At 35.3% G+C, this 22,089-nt stretch overlaps 2 protein-coding genes across 4 annotated transcripts in view; both read right to left on the bottom strand.

Annotated features, from left to right (window-relative positions):
* Nucleotides 1–144: 144 nt before the first annotated feature.
* Nucleotides 145–16,890, bottom strand: LOC127948931 (sodium/potassium-transporting ATPase subunit alpha-1-like). Of its 2 annotated transcripts, XM_052545793.1 has the most exons (22): nucleotides 5,756–5,844; nucleotides 5,527–5,640; nucleotides 5,381–5,440; nucleotides 4,989–5,192; nucleotides 4,550–4,663; nucleotides 4,323–4,457; nucleotides 4,135–4,252; nucleotides 3,774–4,042; nucleotides 3,389–3,697; nucleotides 3,135–3,269; nucleotides 2,860–3,052; nucleotides 2,570–2,745; nucleotides 2,249–2,385; nucleotides 1,990–2,140; nucleotides 1,729–1,897; nucleotides 1,491–1,645; nucleotides 1,277–1,400; nucleotides 1,049–1,194; nucleotides 832–962; nucleotides 580–681; nucleotides 398–489; nucleotides 145–261 (listed from the first exon to the last, which is right to left on the bottom strand). In XM_052545793.1, exons 1-22 carry the CDS (start codon nucleotides 5,765–5,767, stop codon nucleotides 233–235), a joined length of 3,075 nt encoding a protein of 1,024 aa, XP_052401753.1. In that variant the 5' UTR covers nucleotides 5,768–5,844; the 3' UTR covers nucleotides 145–232. The 2 variants fall into 2 exon arrangements, with proteins under 2 accessions (XP_052401753.1, XP_052401754.1); XM_052545794.1 differs by lacking the exons at nucleotides 2,570–2,745; nucleotides 2,860–3,052; nucleotides 3,135–3,269; ... (7 more) ...; nucleotides 5,527–5,640; nucleotides 5,756–5,844 and adding an exon at nucleotides 16,773–16,890.
* A 4,643-nt stretch (nucleotides 16,891–21,533) lies between these two features.
* Nucleotides 21,534–22,089, bottom strand: part of LOC127948932 (sodium/potassium-transporting ATPase subunit alpha-1-like) — a 48,604-nt gene continuing 48,048 nt past the window's right edge. For both annotated transcript variants that reach the window (XM_052545798.1, XM_052545796.1), the window contains 3 exons: nucleotides 21,921–22,022; nucleotides 21,744–21,835; nucleotides 21,534–21,661 (listed from right to left, as the gene is read on the bottom strand). In XM_052545798.1, the coding sequence (XP_052401758.1) occupies nucleotides 21,633–21,661; nucleotides 21,744–21,835; nucleotides 21,921–22,022 (223 nt within the window). In that variant the 3' untranslated portion in view covers nucleotides 21,534–21,632. The remainder of the gene's footprint in view (nucleotides 21,662–21,743; nucleotides 21,836–21,920; nucleotides 22,023–22,089) is intronic.

The raw sequence follows: 22,089 nt of genomic DNA, 5'->3' as shown, positions 1-22,089 counted from the left end.
TTGAAAACTATATTCTTATGATTCCCAGGATGTAGTTAATATCATATGTTGCTTAATGCAACTAATGTAAAATGACTTTATTGTGAAAGTCACTTTAATCTTTTTTATAATATTTCCTAAAAAGACAAAAACAAATTCAGCTAATTTAATTTACGTATTTATTGACTTTGTATCATTTTGAAAACATCAAAATGAATGTCTTCTTGAACATCCTCAATAGAAGCGTGTTGTTTTAGTAGTATGTTTCTAGTTCCACCCAGCCTGAAACAAAGCAGCACAAATATCAGTTAATTCTTGATCTATAAAAGGAATGGAAAAATGTAAGTCCTCTCTGTCATAAAAATTAAACTTTATAATTGGGAAACATGTTTAGATGTACTGTGAAAGTGAATATTACCTCCTGGGTTCTGCCTAAGAATGTATTTTCTAACTTCATCATAGATGAAAATGAGCAGTGAATATGGCATAGCACAGAACCACCACAATGGTCTAAAAAATAAAGAAAACACGGTTAATTGGTTAAAAAGGAAATGTAATGCCTTTAAGCAAGTATCATTAAAACTTTCTGATTTCACTTACTTCATTGGATACATCCGGACAGCAACATCCATGCCTGGGCAGTAGGATAAGAATGCTGCCAGAGCGGTTTCCACACACAGACCAAAGGTGAGGACTCTATTCCTGTGAAAGAAATTAAAATAATAAGATTAATAACTGGCCAAGCTGGGCTTATAGATGTACAATGAGTAACAACTGGTAGAACTGAAAAGAAAAAAAATCAAGTTTGATAGATATCGCCAATATCGTATGGCTTGTTTGATGTGTACATACTTCATTCCCTGTTGAAAGATGGAAAGCCTCCTGGTTTTGCAGATGAGCAGGTCAGTCCACTGCACAATCACAATACTGGTAAAGAAGGCTGTGTGGCATGTATACTCCACAATCTTCCTGCGCTCATAGGTCTGCATCAGACAAGAAGCAATATTTAAAAGAAAGGTAGAAATGTTGGTTTGGTGTCTCTCTGGTTTGGTGAAGCTGTGACACCTACCCATTGCTGGCCATAGCTGTCTTCCAAGTCACTGACAAATCTGTCTTCCCACCCAATTCGAATTCCCACCAGATCTTTGGGCAAGAATCCATTCTCAGCAAGAATTACAAAGTAAGTAAAGAACCCACCAACTGCTTGCATCATCCCTAAAATTTAAATATAAAGACACGTAAGAAACGAACAGAAATGCACACCTAGAGTGCTTTGTACGGAATAGTATACTCTTACCAATTTGACCATAGCTCATACTGATGAGCCTCTCATTCACCAGCCGATCTTTTTCAGCATTTCTGGGTTGTCTCTTCATGATGTCACTTTCAGCAGTTTCATAGGCCAGTGAGATCGCAGGAACCTGTGACAAGAAGTAGATCAAAATGAATACATGCACATTAAACAGCATTCTATCTACATTTAAATGTCTAAACTGAGTTCCTCTCCATACCATGTCAGTGCCCAGGTCAATGCAGAGAATGGTGATGGTGCCCAAAGGTAGAGGAATACCCACAAGGACAAAAAAGAGGAAGGGTGACATCTCCGGGATCTTACTAGTCAGCGTGTAGGCAATAGACTTCTTCAAGTTGTCAAAGATCAGACGTCCTGAAGTTGAAGATAATTTAGAGAAATAAGTGTCTAAGTAACCTTTATCATTCTTTATTGAAATTAAGTTTTCAATATCATGCCTTCTTCTACTCCAGTGACAATTGAGGCAAAGTTGTCGTCCAGGAGGATCATGTCAGCAGCCTGTTTAGATACATCAGATCCAGCGATACCCATAGCCACACCAATATCAGCCTTCTTCAGAGCGGGAGAATCATTGACACCATCACCGGTTACAGCTACAATCGCACCCTGATAAGAGAGATGAAATGCATTAAAATGGAACTTCCTATGTAAAATCCTCTAGTTTAAGTAGGATCAGATAGATAACAGTCTGAGGTTACCTGTCGCTGACAGCCTTCCACGATGATCAGCTTTTGTTGTGGAGAAGTTCTGGCAAACACAATTTCTGAATGGTAATGGAGGACCTCATCCAGCTGTTCTGGGGTCATGTTCTTCAGTTCACCACCATGGATCACAATGGCCTTAGCATCTCTGGAGATACACTTTGTTTTAACAGAAATCTAGAGCAACATTTTTGTTTGCTGAATATTGAAATAGAAGGGGAAAATATGTTGCAAGTGGCAAAGGTAACATGTATACCTTGGATTGACCTCTTCAACTGGGATTTTCAGCCGGGCTGCAATATCATCCACAGTCTCGTTGCCTTCAGAGATGATGCCTACACCTTTTGCAATAGCTTTAGCTGTGATTGGATGGTCACCAGTAACCATGATAACCTGTAATAGATTATTCAGATTGATCATTTGATCGTTTCACATATTTCAGTTGAAAAAAAGGTGCCTCCATGGCCTTCATCAGTAATTTCAACCTCCTTCTCAGATGGTTTGACCATCTATCTTTAACCATTTTTTATTGTATTTACAGTTTATTCGAGCAGTATAACTTGAATGAGTATAACACCTTGATTCCAGCACTCCGGCATTTGGAAACAGCATCTGGTACAGCTGCACGAGGAGGATCGATCATAGACATGAGGCCAACAAAACACAGGTTCTCAGTGGGGAAGTTCACTTCTTCAGTATCAAATGCAAAACCCTCAGGAAACTGGTCGTCAGGGAGGCTAAAGTGACAGAAGCCTATGAGGGAAAACATTGAGTTGTTCATAATTATGTGATCTACTATACTCTGTGTTACTAATCTGTAATCATAACAAGTGTTTTCACAAGGTGTACTTCATAAGGTGGCTTTACCCAGCACTCTTTCTCCAAGACCTCCGAGTTCTTCATAAGCATTTTGGAAAGCATCTTTCATTTCATCGTCCAAAGGCTGCTCTTTTCCTTGAATCAAAATAGTAGAGCATCGATCTAGGATTCTCTCAGGGGCTCCCTTCATCAACAGCAGGTGCTTGGACTCCGAAGAATTGGGATTCTTGTGGATTGAGAGCTAGAAAATGCATTTTAAAGGCCTATTAGGATGACCAGTACATGTAAAAACCAATCTCTCAAGAACATCTCAACAAAAATACCTGATACTTGTTGGTGGAGTTGAAAGGGATCTCAGCAACTTTTGGATACTTTTCTCTCATTTCAGTGACTGAACCGCAGCACAGCTCGATACACTTCAACAGAGCGGACTCTGAGGCATCACCAGCTGTTTCTCGCTGCAAAACAGATGTGATGTGAAAAAGCTGCCACTCTCAATGATACGAAATCTAAAACTTGCATGGTTTTAAATGCATTTTTAATGTATTTCTAAAATCTACATATTAAGATAGCACACCGTAAGAACTGGAAGATGGTCCTGACTTGATAGGAAGACGGCACGATTGCAAAGGCCAGCAACACGTGAGAGGACGGCCCAAGTAGCAGAGCTCTTTTCAAATGAGGTTCCAGTTTGGTTCTCTGTGGTGTCTGCTATATGAATATGGTTGTCAAACCACATGTGAGCGACAGTCATTCGGTTCTGGGTCAATGTACCAGTCTTGTCCGAGCAGATGGTTGTCGTTGAGCCAAGAGTTTCCACCGCTTCGAGATTCTTCACCAGACAGTTCTTCTTCGCCATACGTTTGGCAGTCAGAGTTAGACACACCTATGTGAGTAAATGCACATTAAGCAATCATTGGAATTTGGAAATATGTATAAAACATAATATTACGCTGACTTACGGTTACAGTGGCAGGGAGACCTTCAGGTACATTAGCGACAATGATACCAATAAGGAAGATGACCCCTTCCAACCAGGTGTAGCCAAGAATCAGGGACAGGATTAAGAAGGTCAAACCCAGGAAGACAGCTACACCAGTGATGATGTGGATGAAGTGCTCGATCTCTCTAGAAATTGGTGTCTGTCCACCTTCCAGACTGGAGGCAAGTGATGCAATACGACCCATAACAGTACGGTCACCGGTGTTGATGACAATCCCTCTGGCGGTACCTATATGGAATATTGTCATGTTAATGCATCATTGAAGACATTTAGTCATACATTTTGACCACATCTGTTTTAAAGATACTTTAATGTTGTACCATCAACGCAGTTGGTAGAAAAAAATGCAATGTTTCTTGTCTCCAAGGGGTTTTCACTAGAGAAGTCAGGAGTACGAGACTGGGGCTCAGATTCTCCAGTGAGGGAAGAGTTGTCCACCTGGAAAGGAAAGCAAGGAGAGATGTTTCATGACAATTTTTTTTCTTCCATTAAATTCTTTAGCTTTTACCTTGCATCCTTGTGCAGAGATGACACGAATATCAGCTGGGATTCTGTCTCCACTTTTGACCTCCACAAGATCACCTACAACTACTTCCTCAGCGTCAATGATCTTTTTCTCTCCATCACGCACAACCAGGGCTTTCTACATGACAACAAATGTACATAAACATGAATATCCTTTGTACATTGTCAAAGCTTTTTTTTTTGGCATAAAGAGAAATTACATTTTTATACCTGAGGAACAAGGTTCTTAAAAGATTCCATGATCCTGGAGCTCTTGGCTTCTTGATAGTATGAGAAACATCCATTGACTGTGACAACGAAAGCAAGCACAAGTCCCAGATACAGCTGCAAGGAAATTAATAATTAGTCATTAATTAGATTATTTTATAGAAATTTCACAGTTACAGACAATTACACAATTGGGAGAGCATTGGACTATCACGCGCAAGGTTGTGGGTTCGATTCCCCGGGAACACATGATAGGTAAAAAAATGTATAGCCTGAATGCACTGTAAGTCTGCTAAATGCATAAATTTAATTTTTAATTAAATTTATCAGTTCAAATATTTATTAAACAAAACATTCTACTACATTCATTTTACTAGGTTAATTGACATATTAACTATGTTATGTCATTGCAGTAAGGAAGACAAAACATTATCTGCCATACATTGTCATTTGCTGGTTCTTCCGACGAGGCAGCCTGGATCGTATATGCAAAGAAGCAAAGAAATGCACCAATCCACAGCAGTGTCTGAAATCCCCCAAACAGCTGTCTGCAGAATTTGACCCATTCTGGAGTCGTAACAGGTGGAGTCAAGGCATTCGGTCCATCACGATCTAAGATTTCCTTTGCTCGAAAATTGGTCAAACCCTGCCACAAGATTAAAGGCATGCAGAAAACAGATGCTCATAAATAATAATTTCAGATACATATGGGCTAAAGATTCATTATTTCATTACACTTTGTAACTAAACGTAAGGTTTAATTCACACAAATGATTCAAAACAGAAATAATGCATCATTATTTTCCCCCAAAAGTGTCACTAAAATTTAGTTACCTTGGTTAGGTCAGTGCCGTATTTTCGGTTAAGTTCTTCAAAGGTCAACTTGTGATCTTCCTGCGGAAGAGAAAAGAAGTTTGAAATCCCGATAATTCCGAAAGTAGGAAAAGCATGAATTAATGAATATGCTAATAATTTCTTACCAGTTCCACTTCTTTCTTCAGTTCATCCATGTCCTTTTTGCTCCTTTTCCCTTTTTTGGGCTTTTTGACTCCATCTTCTGACGTTGCTGCCAATTTGTACTTATCATTCCCTGTCTGTAAGATGTAAAACAAATAAATGTATAAATCGCCCAATTTTTTTTAAATGAAATGCATGCATAATGAAAGAAATTAAGCAATGAATCCAGCAGTATAGCTTTGGTTGACTTACCCCGAGCCCCATTTTCCTTGGTGACTACTCAAAAATCCAGTGATTTCTTGTGTCTGGTCTTGGAGACAGAAGTCCCTGTGTGTCCAAACCAGGTTCCCTGATTTATACCCTTCCATCTCACCTGTGTAATGGGGAGGTGTTCTGGGAAAATAGGGAGGGGTTTGTCAGGTGTCATTTAGTTTTAACATTTATTTAACCTTCGTTTATACAGGTAGGTCATGTCTGTGACACCCAGGTGAAGGACTGGTCTATTAACTATTGTCTTATCAACAGATCTACGGCTTGTTAATAATAACTCAGGACAAATAACTTCCTTTAAATGTTCATTCAGATCCTTATTTGTTTAGTTCTTGGTATTTATTTGGTCTTTTATGAAGTATTGCTATGGAAATTGCACCCAGGTTTACTTTTATTACTTTTACCTCTTTGTTTTTTTTTATTTACATTTGAAGACATTTACATCTGAATGAAATGCAAATCATTTTGTGATGAAATCCCAAATCAAAAGGGCATTTATATTGGAAAACAAGACTTCCCTCTGAACTATTTGTTAATCTCTGCAATGCATTTGAAATATTAATATAATCTATTCTGTTATTTATTCAAGGATTTGTTGAATTAAATGTTAAAATGGTATGCACAATGTTTCATATTAAGCTTTTTTTCACTTATTGGTAGTAACACTGTAAAACAATGATTTTTGAAGATTATCGGAGTATGTTTTACAAAAAAAGTAAATTATATTATTTCAGTCTTTCAACTTGTGAGATTTATTTCTGATTATAATATGAATATGAATGTAACTTTAATTTTATATATGTTTTACCACATTGCTAAAACCCAACATGTAATAGAAATATTAGACAGTAATTATGGATTATATGCATATTTAAAATATTACTAAACTACTTCATCTAACTATCTATACTCCCGTTCATGGCCAAAATGTCTTGGGTCACTATTTCCCCCCACCTTTATTTAGTGTTCGAATGAATTTTGAGCAAATAAAGCTACATTCAATTCGTCGTATTGCTGAAAATGACCAAAACCTGTAACATTTTAAAAAAGAAATATACATTATATTTAGTAAATATAAAATGTTTGTCATTTACAATGCAACTTTGTTGAGGCTATAAACACAGTCCGTTCACACCCATAAGCTGGTATTACATCCTGAGTGCTTTCTTTCTTTCTTTCTTTCCTTTTTTTTCTTTTTTTTTCTCGTGGGTTTGTTTAGGTTGGGTTGAGGCTATAAAATATAATTATATAAATACAGGTTTAAAAAAAGGACATTTAAAAAGTACATGTTCTTTAACTCATGCAACAGAGAGAGTCTCACGGCCCTCATGTCCTTCAACCCGTCTTAAACATCCGCACATATTGTGCCATCATTAAACAGCGTACAGGAACCATCAGTTTACATCTGAATACAGTTTGAACATTTCTATTTATTGCAACCTGGATCTAAGGACAGGGTGTAACATAAATAAACCTTTCCAAGAGGTGTTCTCAAGGGTAAAGGGATAGTTATCCGAAAAGGAAAAGTCTGTCATTTACTCAACCTCTAGTTGTTCTGAAACTTTATGAGTTTCTTACTTCTGTTGAACATAAAAGAAGATGAAGAATACCAAACAGTTTATGGTCCTAATAATATTATTCTTTTGGAACACATTTGCACTGTTGATCACAACTATTATAACATAAAGGACAAGCAACAATGACAATCACAACAAGGTAGGAATCATTATTATTATTATTAAAAAAAAAATATCACAGTTAAAGCATTGCTATAGATCTTCAGGGATGCAGTATATTTAACGTTTGCTTAAAAAAATGTGAATGAGGCTGTGAGGGACTGAAGTACATTGATGGTTTGCACTGGCATCTAACAACATACTGATTGTTCAGCTGATGAAACGTCTTTCTGAAAAGCAGACAACAACTCCATTATACTGTTGAAGGATAAAAATGTGAGCTATCACCTTAATACAGTGTGTGCCATTGTAAAGATTGTCTATGGTTAAATGCATGATTCATTAAATCCCTCTGATTCATCTGTTAAACTCTGCAATGCATTTTAAATATGAATATAATCTGTTGTATTATTTTAAGATTTGTTGAACTAAATGTTAAAATGTTTCATTTGTTGACAGTATGCAGTTTTTTGTTCTTCTTTTTTTTTTTTTTTTTTTGAAGATTACTGGAGTATGTCTTTAAATTTTAACTTTAGTGAAAATAGTTTCAAAGTAAATCCATCACCATTTTCTTGTTCAGTGTATTGATCGTTAGTCACATTTCTGAAAGCCAATGCTGTTAGAAAATAAATATTAGCATTAATTATGGATTATATGCATATTTACGATATTACTAAACTACTTCATCTAACTATCTATACTCCTGTTCATGGCTAAAATGTTTTATTTACCTAATTTCTAAACGAACTTTACTCCTATTCATGGTTAAAATGTCTTGGTTATTATTTCCACCAACCTCATGTTTCATGTTTGAATTAATTTCTAGTAAAGTGAGCTCCATTTAATTGCTCGTATTGCTGAAAATGAGTCTATTCTGTAACAGTAAATATTAAATGTTTTAAAATTCATTTACAATGCAACTTTGTTGAGGCTATAAACACACTCTGTTCACACCGTCAGCTAGTTTTACATCCTGGCTACTTTATTTCATTGTTTTTCATGGGTTTGTTTAGTTAGGGTGGGAGATATAACGTTTTAACATAGATACACATATAAAAAAGGTCAAAGACACTTCAAAAGGATGAGCTGTTAACTTATGCAACAGAGTTAAGAGAGTTGTTACTCAGGTTACTATTTCCACCAACATCTATTTATTGTTCAAATGAATATCTCGTAAATTGAGCTGCATTCCCTATAGTGAAAAATAAATATACTCAAATATTTTTGAAATGCATTATTTAATGCTGAATATACTACAAATACATTTATATGTTTATGTATTTAATAAAATACCCTTCAATTGTACTTTTAGTATTCTAACAGAGCTTACAAATTGCTAATTTTGACCTAACTTGTATATCACATTGATTTAAATAGGATAATCTTGCAACATTTTGATATAAAGTTACAAATAGTAAGAAAATATGTTCCATTTTTATTTTTTTAACACCATGAAATGCATTAAACATTACATTACAAACTTTGTAAAGCAACTGCAGGGGGTTGTGTTAATAAATAGCTAATAATTAATTAAATCCTAAAAAGTACAGTTAAAACAATTTGTCATTTTGTCATTTTAAAATAACATACATCAAAATAAAACGCTTACATATTTGATTTGTTTACCTGCATGTCATCTGACCATTAACAGTGAACATGCAAATTATTAAGATATTTATTAAAAAGAAAAAAAAAACTTCAAATAAATATACTGGGTGAAAGATGTTCATATAACAAAAATAAATAAATACATTTTGGGAATGCCTGCATTATACGAAAATAAAGCAATAAATAATGTGACTGTGCATTTAAGTATGTTTGAAAGACAAAAGCCTTCGAAAGCTATAGTAATACACGTTAAAATAACCTACTGAGTGATAATTCAAATAGAAATTGATGTATTTATCAGTTGTTGATGCAATTTTAAAACACTTCTTAAACCTGAAATATATATATATATATATATATATATATATTTTTTTTTTTAAATCCCATAACTATCATGTCCGATCTCTCTCTGAATCTCCACAAAACTGGAAGACTTTCTGAATATAAATAAAGCAGTATAGGCTATTTTAGAAGATGAAAAAGACGAATTATTGGAAAATCCGATAATTCTGAATTATTAGTTGCTATTGTGTGAATAATATGTAATTTTGTGATCAACAAGATCTTGCTGCATCACAATTCACATTCTATCCGTCCTAAATAGTATTAGAAAATAGAATTAGTATGTCTCAAATCGTAGTATGTTGAAAAGACTATGTCAATAATACCCACAACACATTGCATAGTGGACGAAGATTTAATTAGAACTACTAACATGCATAAAAAGTATTTAAAAACTTTGCTTGCCTTCTATTCTGATACATACTCAAAAGTATGTACTTCTTCTTCACAATAAGAGCACAGCTTTAAATTATCAAGTTTGTGACAGCAGGATTTATTCTGATTGGGTGTCAATGATTTTAATGTTCATCAGCTGGAAAAAAAAAATTGATTTCAGCGATATCGTTTCTTTGTGACTTTATCATTATAGCTGTGGTGTGGACTCTTATGTTCTTTTATATTAAAGGGGTCATATGATGGGATTAACATTTTTACTTAATCTTTGGAGTGTTACAAGCTCTTGGTGCATAAAGAAGATCTGTAAAGTTGCAAAGATTAAAGTCTCAAATCCAAAGGGATATTCTTTATCAAAGTTAATACTCTGTCATGCCCTTCTAAAACGCCTTGTTTAAACCCTCCCCCTGATGTCTACGTCACTATGTGGAAATATTTGTGTAATGCCGCCCAAATGATCACTAAAGAAGGAAGGCATGGTTCCAGTAACACAGTTAGTGTTGAAGCAGTCATGTCAAGGAGGTGCTGTGTGTATCTAGGAGAAAGCAAAAGCACTTAATTTGGCCTTCTGAAGGTAGATGCATTTAGGAATCTTTAAGGTTACTTACAACAGAACAGCAATTCATTTTATGGACAACCGTTTCGTGAACCAATGAGAGGAGGTCATTCTGACTTTGCTACGAAAATCTGGAGCTTCTGAATCAGCTACAGTAAGTATGTTTTGTTAATAGTTTAAGGATTTGCTATTGAATGTTCAAATGCTGAGTTTTGCATGTCGCGCGCTTGTGTGTGTGTGTGTGTGTTAGAGAGAGAGAGAGAGAGAGAGAGTGTTGGTCACACAGTGGAGTCAGCTCTCTTAACTGTAAGTGTCTTGTTACTGTAAACACATACGAGCTTCATCCATGTCTGTCACACCTCTCTGTTCATCTTTCAGGCTTGAACTGATGGTAAAACTAAGGACATTATTAACTGCCTTTACATTTATTTGGAAAGAAGAAGCTCACGATTATGGAAAGTTTCCAACGAGTGCTTGCGGTGTTTGGCCAATCACAATGCACTGTTTCAGCTGGCCAATCAGAGCAGACTGCGCTGGAAGGAGGGACTTTGTAGAAAATGATGTATTTGAGAGAGGCGGGGCATAGAGGAGCTACATTAATGTACAGTACTTGAAAATTAATGTGTTTCAATATATTCTATTACACCAAATACACAAAATAATGATTTAAAAAAGCTTAATATGACCCCTTTAAGAATGAGTTTAGAACTATATGTTTATCGTTATCTTTATGGTTATCGTGCTTGGTGTGAACGGCAATCTTAGTTCATTGAAATCTAAGTAGCCTTACAAATCAGAGAACACGGGCGGAAATATTGTCGTTAATGCGTTTAGGGGGCGTGGCTTTGGACGCTGATTCCAGGGAAGGTGGGAGCATTTTCCGAGATCTCCTACTGCACCTTTAATTTATAACTATCATTTACAATGCAACTTTGTTGAGTCTATAAACACACTTTCTTTTTATTTTTTATTTTTTTCTCCTGGGTTTATTGAAGTAGGTTTATTGGAGATATAAAATGTAATTGTATGGATATATGTACTATATAAAAAAGACCTTTAAATAAAAGACAGAACAGAGTTGAGAGAGTCTCACGGCCCCCATGTCCTTCAAACTGTCCGCACATATTGTGCCATCATTAAACAGTGTACGGGAACCATCAGTGTGCATTTTAATACAGTTTGAACATTTCTATTTATTGCAACCTGGATCTAAGGACAGGGTGTAACATAAATAAACCTTTCCGAGAGGTGTTCTCAAGGGTAAAGGGATGGTTTATCCGAAAAGGAAAAGTTTGTCATTTACTTAACCTCTAGTTGTTCTAAAACTTTATGAGTTTCATGAAGAATATCAGTAACCAAACAGTTTATGGACACCCCTTTTTTCTGTGGATAAAACAAAGGACAAGTAACAACGACAAAAGCATCAACACAGCTTGCTATCTAATGATATACTGATGATTAAACATCTTTCTGAAAAAAAAAAAACTTATAGTGGACAAAAAAATCCATAATCCTAATTTTTTAAGTTGTTAAAACATGATCTACCACCTTTAATAAGTGTGTGCCATTGTTAAGATTGTCTGTGGTTTAATTCATTATATCATGAGCATAGTAATGTTATCTTTCTCTTATAGGCCCCTTTAATTTCACTAAATATCCATCACAGATGGTATACAGTTATTTGTGTTTTTTGTGCCATATAATCTACAGTTTTACTTATAAATCTAAATCTATATTATGTTTTTAAATGAATTAAGACACACTGCCTGTAGTCTCTCAAGATCGATGAATGATCCATCTGTTGGAACAATGCACTTGTCTTTTATTGGGAATGACAAACAGTCTTTATTAAAACTGGTTATTCAACTCTTTAATTTCTCTTTTGGTCCCGAAGGAACCAACGAACTGTTCTTGTCTTAACCTGCATGACACCAAAAAGCCAGTCAAAGCATGTTTTAATGTACACAATCACTATCATGTAACCTTTAACTTTGCAAGGAAAGCTTGAAACGTGCTTTTAAAACCATTCCTCAAGGCAAAGTCTATTTTTAGGAAGGTGTGGATTTGGAGAGATTTAGTTTTTTTCAAATGCTTGGAGTGAATAAATGAAAAAGTCTTAGCAAGGTTGAAAGCCAGTTGTGACAAGCATTGAGAACATCACCTGTAGCCTCCGTCTTCATGATAGACGCCTTTAATCTGCTGAAAACACACAGAAATAGACCTTTGTCTTCCTTCACAAACTGACAGCGTGTCTATCTGTATATCAGGTTCCTGGGAAAATCATTCTTACGGGTCGGACACAGAAAATAATATCAAATATCAAACTTGCTGTGAATGGGTGAGGCAGGTGCTTCGTGACCAGAGGATTTTTCTATAAAATGTTCCCTTATCTCAAACAAGCCATTAAATATCTATTTTTAATATGTTAAACAACTATTTAGATAGAGCTGATTACTAAAGATAGACTAAAGAGATGTGAATATACAAACAAAGCTATTTATAGCCATGCAAAAACAGATTTTTAATACAAGAATAAAACAGATTTATAATTTTTACTAAATTGCAAAAGGTTGCTTCATACTGAGTAACAATAACTTACAGAGAGAAATACGTGATCACAGTTTTCTTAGGGAAAGGTTATTTGAGATACCATCTCAAATATATTACCAAAAATTGCTTTTTAGTTTTACTATTTACTAAATAATTTCTAACTGCATCTGATAAGAAGAGAGACTCAGTGAAGCATTAAGAGAAACATACGCTGAAAGGACCTTGAACATGAAACATTTGCTGCATCATTGAAAGGCTGATATGAATTAGGATCCTGTACTGTATAAAAGATACATATACGAGTCTCTGCTCTGTTGCACAATATAAACTTGTGCATAGATCAGCACCATAATTCAAAGAAGAAAAAGGAGAAGTTCTTGTGGTAAGTCTTATTGAGAAAACCCACGGAAATCCCCACATCAAAATAGAGAAGAAAAAAGGACAAGGCAGAAGCATTGCAGAGGCGAAGATTTGACTCAAAAAATCGTGATCAAACAAGTTGTACTACACACCTTTCCTTAATTAAATGTTTCAACATAAGCAAAAGAGATGTCATTGAGAAACCCCCATTCTTTCCAAGTCACCTTTATTTGATGTATTCGTTTGTTACCAAATAAACTAATTTGCTAAAGTTCCAATAGCAACACGTAATTTGGGATTTTTTTATGCAAATGATCAGCGTCATGATGATTTTATGAGTGACACAAGAAAAACAAAACAGAAACTAAATTTGTGATATGCAAAGCACACATTTAGATTTTTTCAAAGTAATTACAAGAGCACAAGAGTCATTGCATATTCACATTATTATATTACAATTAGAGAACCTTGAAAATAGAAAGGAAGAAAATTGCATACATTTCAATGCTTTCAACGCATTATGTTTTCAGCACTTTTTTGGCTTTAGTTTGTGCTAAGAGATTTACATGTAATTTCAAGTCATTTATAAAATGTGATGTCAATAATATCAATGTCTGAATAACTGAAGTGACGTCAGAACCCCGCGGGGGCGCAGCTTCTTCTCTCTCTCTCTCTCTCTCTCTCTCTCACACACACACACACACACACACAGCGCTCACTTGAGGGACATATACTGGGTTTAGCGTTTTCTTCAATGAACGCACTGCACATTTATGCCATGTTAACTTATACGTGGCATAAAGTGTTTTAAAGAGTTCGATACACCTGGAGGTTTGTGGAATGGCTTTGGGAAGTTTCTGATTGGCCACTAAAAATGGCAAAATGCACTCAGTTCAGAGGTAAGAAATTAACTGGATGGCTTGGGAATTATGTGAACAGCTTGTTGTCGAACAAAATATTAATTAATTAATGCTATATAGACCTAATATCTCGTATAAGTGCACATTTTTGTACAGCACGATAATTTTCTTTAGGGGTATTTTTTTTTAAGGGGAAAATATTGAGTTTATTTGACTTATAAGTTTCAAAGAATGCACATTGTAAAAACATGTAAAGCTTACACAAGTCGCAAAAAAAGCTAATTTCTTTGCATCTTATTTGACCTGATAATCACAAACAACATCAAGATGTTTTATAGCTTAAATTCATTCAACATCTCTGCAAAAACAAACACACAAACAAGAAAAAAAGGAAAAAACAACATTAGCAAATTATACTTTTTAATTAGGAAAAAAAAACTCTTTACTTTAGTCTGGGGTGGAAATGACACATTTCCCAAACAGGAACCAGCTGAATGTGTTCAGTAGTGACTTTTGAACCCGAGGCATCGAGAATAAAGGGGCGTGTCTGATGAAGCCTCGATTTGAAGCTTGTATAAGGTGCGTTAGACTTTACGCAGCATTGCGCAAACCGATCGCAGTCTGACCATAGACAGTAATTACCACATGACAACGATAACGCGTGTCTCGGGGTTTATTCATCATTTTCAGTTCCAATAATGGCCACAAATCTGTGTTTTTTAACAGGTAAAAGCTTTTACACTGTAGTCGCACTGTTGTATTGAGTCACGTTTATCATACAACACAGATACAAGCATATATACCCCACTGTATAAGTATTAAAATAGTATATGATTATGTTGAACTTTATTCTTTAAAATATACCGCTGTATTAAGCAGTATGTAAAAACTGTTTCTGTTGCGCATGAAAACTTTTCTAAAACGTCGGTGTATTTTACAAATATTACATTTAATTTACTTCCTCAGGGGTTGAAAAATCTGAACTTATCGAAATTTGAGCTGATCGTCTCCGAAATCAGCAAAATACATATTTAAATAGATGCTGTCTTTATAAATATATTCTTGCCTGAAATACTTTTAAAACTACATTTGACACCATAACATAAATATTTTGAAAATGATCAGAATAAATGGCACAAATTATCCACCAGATGGCACTATTTTCGAGACCAGTCACTAGCGTTCAACAGCCAGGGCCGGCCCGTGAAATAGGAGATATAGGCAGTTGACTAGGGTGCAAAATGAATGGGGGGCACCGCAGGAAAATTTTAGTCACCCTACTTATTCTTCATTGAATAGGCTAAACTGAGCACTGCACATTTCAAAATTAAAATCCAGCGCAGGTGTTTTTATACGAATGTAGTATCTTTGAAAAGAACTGACCATCTTCAAAAAAGCTTCCAATATCATTTTGATTTCGTCTTTCCTGTAATGCCTGATAAAGCAGTGTTTGTGAGCGCAGTGCTTCTATACTTCTCCTGCTCCAACAGTGCCTCCTGCTGGCAGAGAATGAATTTGCATTTGCAAGTCTGTGGGAAACACTGGGCCGTTTGTCAGCAAACAAACAAAAAGCATGCTTCAGGACTCTTTTGAGAAGGTGCTTATGTTTTGAGCTACTACTACTACTGCTATTAACATCTTGTACCCTGCAATAAGCATTTACTCAAACTCTCTTTCGTGAGATCAATGGGGGAGAAGGTTTTAATTTTAATCTGATACATTTATAAATTTAATTTGACTCATTTTGAAAATATCCAAAGACTGTCTTCTTGCACCTGTTCCCAAAAGAAGGTCTTTTTGTTTCTTTTTCCACCCAGCCTGAAACAAAACAACACAACCATCAGGTCATTCTTAATCTCTAAAAAGAAGGAAACAGAACAAACTACTGTGTTTGTAAACGGATGTTCCCCTTCAAGGGAACTCACACTGTGTCCTCTAGTGGATACTAAGAGGAATGCCATCAGTATGACTCATGTGTGAAAACACTCCAAATCCACTGGATCAGCCTGTGATGTCATTAGCAGAGTTTCTGGACATATAACTGGGCACTTGTAATACTTGTCATAAAATGTATTTGTCTTCAGGAGATGTTTATTGATTCAGTGTGTGTGGAAAAACACTATAGAAAAAGTCAGACAATCACTTTAAGAAGCTTTCTGACACCTAGTCACACATGACTTTTGTGTTATGTGTCATGTGCAATGCTCGATGGTACTGAATGCACTCATTTGTGATAAGTATTCTCGAGTAATGTGGGACAGGCTTCTTCATCTTGCAGCTAGACTGCCGAGGAATGGCAGAAACTCAGGTCGTGGGCTTCACAAGTTGTGGATAAGTTTGAGAAGAGTTTTGATCTTTCTGATGTGAGTCATCTCAACCGGCCAGTCCCACGTGCGAGGAACTGCTGGAATCTAAAACGTCATCAGGCCTCATGCCTTAGCATCTCTTAAGATACACTCTGTATTAACAGAAATCTAGAGCAACATTTTTGTTTGCTGGATTTTGGAACGGACGGAGTGTTGTTTTTGCAATAGCTTTAGCTGTGATTGGATGGTCACCAGTAACCACGATAACCTGTAAAGAAGATCCATATTTATTGTTTATCACTAAATGCGATAGATATTCAAGCAATGGATTTCAAATGATGATAAGACCTTGATTCCAGCACTCCGGCATTTGGCCACAGCATCTGGTACAGCTGCACGAGGAGGATCGATCATAGACATGAGACCAACAAAACACAGATTCTCAGTGGGGAAGTTCACTTCTCGACCAAAGGCTAAAGTTTTCTATGACAGAAAACACCGAATTATTCATCTCTGTTATACAGATGTCATCATTTAAGACATTTAGTCATACATTTTTTCCACATCTGTTTTAAAGATATTTTAATGTTGTATCGTCAACACAGTTGGTAGAGTTTTTTTTTTTTTACTTTTTTGTGTTAACTGAAAGACATCAGTACACAGAATTTTTCAAATGTGTTCTATCCTGTCTGATTTGTTTGTGGAACAAAACGGTGGATTTGTCATTATGTTTGGTCAGATCGCCTTCAATCAAGCCCTTTGCGAAGAGTGAATTGAATGCACAAATGCAGCGGTGTGCGCTGTAGCCTATATAATTTCTTATTAAAGCACAAATGAAACTGTTGCATGCATGCAAACTTATGAAGTCACCAAAAAGGCAATTAAAGCTACCTAAAAATGTGTATGTATATAAGTATTTGTTATATATATGAGTCACATTAGACATTAGACACAGTCACATGAGACACAACATGTGACTCAAATGCAGTGGTTTTCAAAAATGTTGCAATGGAAATCAATGAAGGAAATCAATGACTATTATATAAATACAATATTTTTGCCATAAAATGCATTTTTTTTTAACCTTGCATCCTTGTGCAGAGATGACGTAAATATCAGCTGGGATTCTGTCTCCACCTTGGACCTCCACAAGATCACCTACAACTACTTCCTCAGCGTCAATGATCTTTTTCTCTGCATCACGCACAACCAGGGCTTTCTACATGACAACAAATGTACATAAACATCAGTATCCTTTGTGAAAGCTGTTAAATTTTTAGACCTGAGGAACAATGCTCTTAAAAGTATCCATGATCCTGGAGCTTTTGGCCTCTTGAAAGTATGAGAAACATCCATTGACTGTGACAACGAAAGCAAGCCTCCATCAGTGTCACACAGATCAGTCTGTAATCGAATACAGGTGGAACGATTTCTCTCTTGAGTTTGCATTGATTTCTAAAGCCCCTGTCGTGTGTTTATATGTAGACCTATATCCCACGCCTACATAATCAATGAAAAATTTACTTTGCATTTCTTTGTGCAATTTTTCAAACATTTCTAATAAGTTTTGAAAAGTATCAATATAAACAGGCCTACTACACCATATTTCTTTTCAGTGTATAAACCTATTCACATTGCTGAAAGCCAATATGCTTTTAGAATATATAATAGGTAAAAATTGATAGCCTGAATGCACTGTAAGTCACTTTGGATAAAAGCGTCTGCTAAATGCATAAATTTAATAACAGTGGTGTGTATGTTGTTTTGAGCTTATAAATAAACAAACCATTTACATGCATGACTAAAATGGCTTGGGACATACACACAGTACACTACTAACTATATACAAGATGTGTGTAAATGCCAACCCGAACAGAGATCACATTGGTGACAACACTAAAGGACAATAGAAACATTGACCAGAGCAACAGCATGAGGCAGAAAGTGCAGGGCAATGAAGGACTGAAGATTGTACTGATAGTGAACAACAAACTGATTGTCTTTTAGTAAACAACGGCTCCATAAAGCAGTTTTGAAAGCTGGGAAAATGTGATCTAGCACCTTTATACAGAGTGTGTGTGTCATTGTAAAGACTTTAAATCTTCTAACCTGACTGAGGTCAGTAATAATGCTCCCTTTAATGCAGTTCTCCATTGCAATTGGTATGTATTGCCTTGTGTATCTAATGTAAAATATAGTTGAATTATTTATTAATATAATTAGTTAACTTAAGACACACTGCCTGTAGTCTCTCAAGATCGATGGACGATTTGAACAATGCACTTGTCTTTTATTGGGGATGGCAAATGGTCTTTATTAAAACTGGTAAACCAACAAACTGTTCTTGTCATTTAACCTGCATGACACCAAAAAGCCAAAGGGAGGTTTTTTTTTATTTTATTTTATTTTCAGACTAATGTATTTAATCACTGTAATATGGCCATTTATTTATTTATTTATTACTGTAGGCCTAATTAACAGATTCCGGGCAAAAAAAAAAAAAAAAAAACTGGGAGTGGGAGGAAATGGTAGTCATTCTTCCGGGATTCCCCCGTTTTTTTTTTTTTTTTTTTTTTTAGGGATTGTGACGGGATGGATTTTTTTTTATGGGAGTGGAAAGGGAAAGGTTTGAAAATCCACTCCCGTGTCACCCTCAAGTTTACATGACCACGTGCATTCTCGGCTTAATGAACATAATCATCTTAGGAGCGTTCCTGTAAATCCACTCTGTTGTGACAAGCATTGTTAAAGAACATCAACATAAACTCCATCTTCGTGTAACTTACCTTAAGTCTGCTGAAGACACAGTCTTTTAGTCAGAAATAGAATTACTTTCCTCCACATTTTAACAGCTTGATCATATCAGGTTACTGGAAAAATCATCATATGTCACACACAGGAAATGATCTCAGACAAATGGCTCCTCCCACAAGCTGCGGTTGGGAAATTTCCTTTCTAAGGTCACCACCTTTTGATGAAAAGCTTATGCTCATATAGTCACCATTCTATAGCTTTCTGCTGTGTATATACTTCATTTGCTCATTAGAAAAATAATCTGGTTTGCTCAAAGAATAAAAGGTCCATTTTAACACATTTTATGCAAGTGATGAATTTATAGATCACACTAGAAACTAAACGGAAACTGATGTGTGATATGCAAAACAGTTATATTGCCATTTTTAAAATTGTATAATAATTACAGCAAATATTTTATACAGGAGTGTAATTTATCTGACAGCATTGTGAATGAGTGACAGTGGCAAGCAATTGTGGCAAATTTTGCAAGAAAATGGAAGAAGCATGATATGGCACTTGGTAAATGTTTTTTTTAAAAAAAAACAATTTCTCAAACAGCAATTTTCAAAAAAAAAAAGAAAAAAAAAAGAAAAAAGATTTTAAACACTGGTAACCTAAAAATATCTGGGTTAAGTATGAAACCATCATTCCCTGAAGGAGGGAACAGAGACATTATGTCGACAAACTGATGTGTGTTCTCCTAAATGTCAGTATGTCGACTTATCATCAAACGTGACTGACTGAATGGAACAATTGTTTTTAGATTGTGCTTTATTAAGACTGCAGTTCTCAGTACTGCAGTTATTTTTAAGCATTAGTAGAGTCACCAAGTACCCCTTTATTGTGTGTGTGTGTGTGTGTGTGTGTGTGCAAAAAAAAGAGGAAATTATTAACATTCAGTACTTTCCATGTGCATCAGATGTGCCAGGTCTCAGGAGCTGTGTATGTAGACTTATTTTTATACATGTATGTGCTCAACAACAAGGTGCAAAGTAGCCTTATTAAACCATAAATAACAATAATTAATTAGGGAAGCACCGAAACTTTGATGAGAATGATTCTGATTTTATTACATTCAGTGTAAATGGTGACTGATACTGGATAATGTTGGATAACGTGATCATTTGTTTTGCTTTCTCCATGAGTCGCTCACACACAAATATGAACAAAATCTTAATGTTGAGTTTTATGTTTATAACAAATGATAACCAATTTGGTCAATTTAAATGGGCAATATCATAAACATGCTTATATAAGCTGAAAGAAAACTGATGAGAATTACTTCAGAATAAATTATATTAAAAAACATAATTTTTTCTTGGACAAGTAACTTTTAAATTTTTTACTTTTTTTTTTTTTAGATGCATTTTAGTAAAATGCAATTCTGTATGTTTATATTATGACTATATCATCTGCTTTGCACAACATTTTGATTCCTATGCAAGCAAACATGTACCTATATGCTATCATCCACCCTTTTTTTAACCCCCAAAGAAGGTAAGAAAAAAAAGAATTTTTTCAAAGGAAATTTTAGAATGATTAAATTGTCATGAAAATAAAAATAACAATTATTAAGCACTAATTTAGTATGGACTTGTTTTGTAAACGATTTTCTGTTTCGTCAGTCAACAGAGCCTCACAGCCCCCGTGTTAGCCTGACTTCTTAAAAAAGTTTAGTAATATAACACAGCTGAGAATGACGTCATGCCACATTTCATAATGTTTTTTACTGGGATGTTTGACTGACGTTCAGCGTGTTCTGCGGGTTTCACTGATATGTATAAACATCCCACACAGCATACATGCCACATGGCCCTTGAGATACCAGGAAGTTGACTAACTCTCAGTATTATAAGTCATGGGTTCAATTCGCAGAGAATGCTGATAAATATAGACTGATATATATAAACTGTAAGCAGTGCAAGTGAATTTGTATAAATTCACTTGCACTGCTTTCAGTGTAAATTGTCACTGAAAGCAGCAGCAGTGCATTTATAGTCACATTAAACTTTACTCTTCTTGTCCTGTTTTCTGTCAGCTATGAAAATCAGCTTTTAGCATGTGACCTATGCTGCACTGAATAGGCACTATTTTGCATCATGCTAATTTAAATGCTAGCTCCTGGTTAGGCTAAGGATTGGTAGATTTTCTTTGTCTAACAGTAGACCTCTGCTGGTAGATGATGTAACTACACCATGACTTTATGCTATTATTTATTTCACCTTTTATGATTCACTAAAACCCTGTTTATACTATTTCCTGCTGACTTTTATATGTTCTTTGTAAGATTAATAAGAAACACAAAAATTCAGCTCAATAAAATTTGACATTTATTTGCTGAAAAACACAGAGTTGTATCATTTTGAGAAAAATGTCTCGGAGAATAAGTTTGCAATAGAATGTCGTCTTGATTTAATAGTATGTTTCTCTCTCCACCCAGCCTGAAAACAAAATAGCACTGATATTAGAGTTTATTCTTAATTTCTAAAAGCAATGAAATACTGAAGGAAAATGTGTTATTACCTCCTGGATTCTGCCGTAGGAGGTATTTTCTAACTTCATCATAGACAAAGATGAGAAGTGAGTATGGGAAGGCAGTGAACCACCACAATGGTCTGCATGAAAAAACACAAGGATTGTTTTTTCCATTGTTTCAATTCCTTATGCCATTAAAAGTCTACATTCAGTACGTCCACTTACCTAAGAGGATACATTCTCACAGCAACGTCCATGCCTGGGCAGTAGGACAAGAAAGCTGCAAGAGCAGCTTCCTCAAAAAAGGCAAAGATCAGGACTTTGTTTCTAGGAAAAAGAAAAGAAAAATGCATTAAGGTGAGCAGCCTCCAGCAGCAACTGAACAAACAGTCCA

The sequence above is a fragment of the Carassius gibelio genome, chromosome B1 (assembly GCF_023724105.1).
Source record: "Carassius gibelio isolate Cgi1373 ecotype wild population from Czech Republic chromosome B1, carGib1.2-hapl.c, whole genome shotgun sequence".
NCBI classification, from domain to species: Eukaryota; Metazoa; Chordata; class Actinopteri; order Cypriniformes; family Cyprinidae; genus Carassius; species Carassius gibelio.
This window is presented reverse-complemented; position numbering and strand designations above follow the sequence as displayed.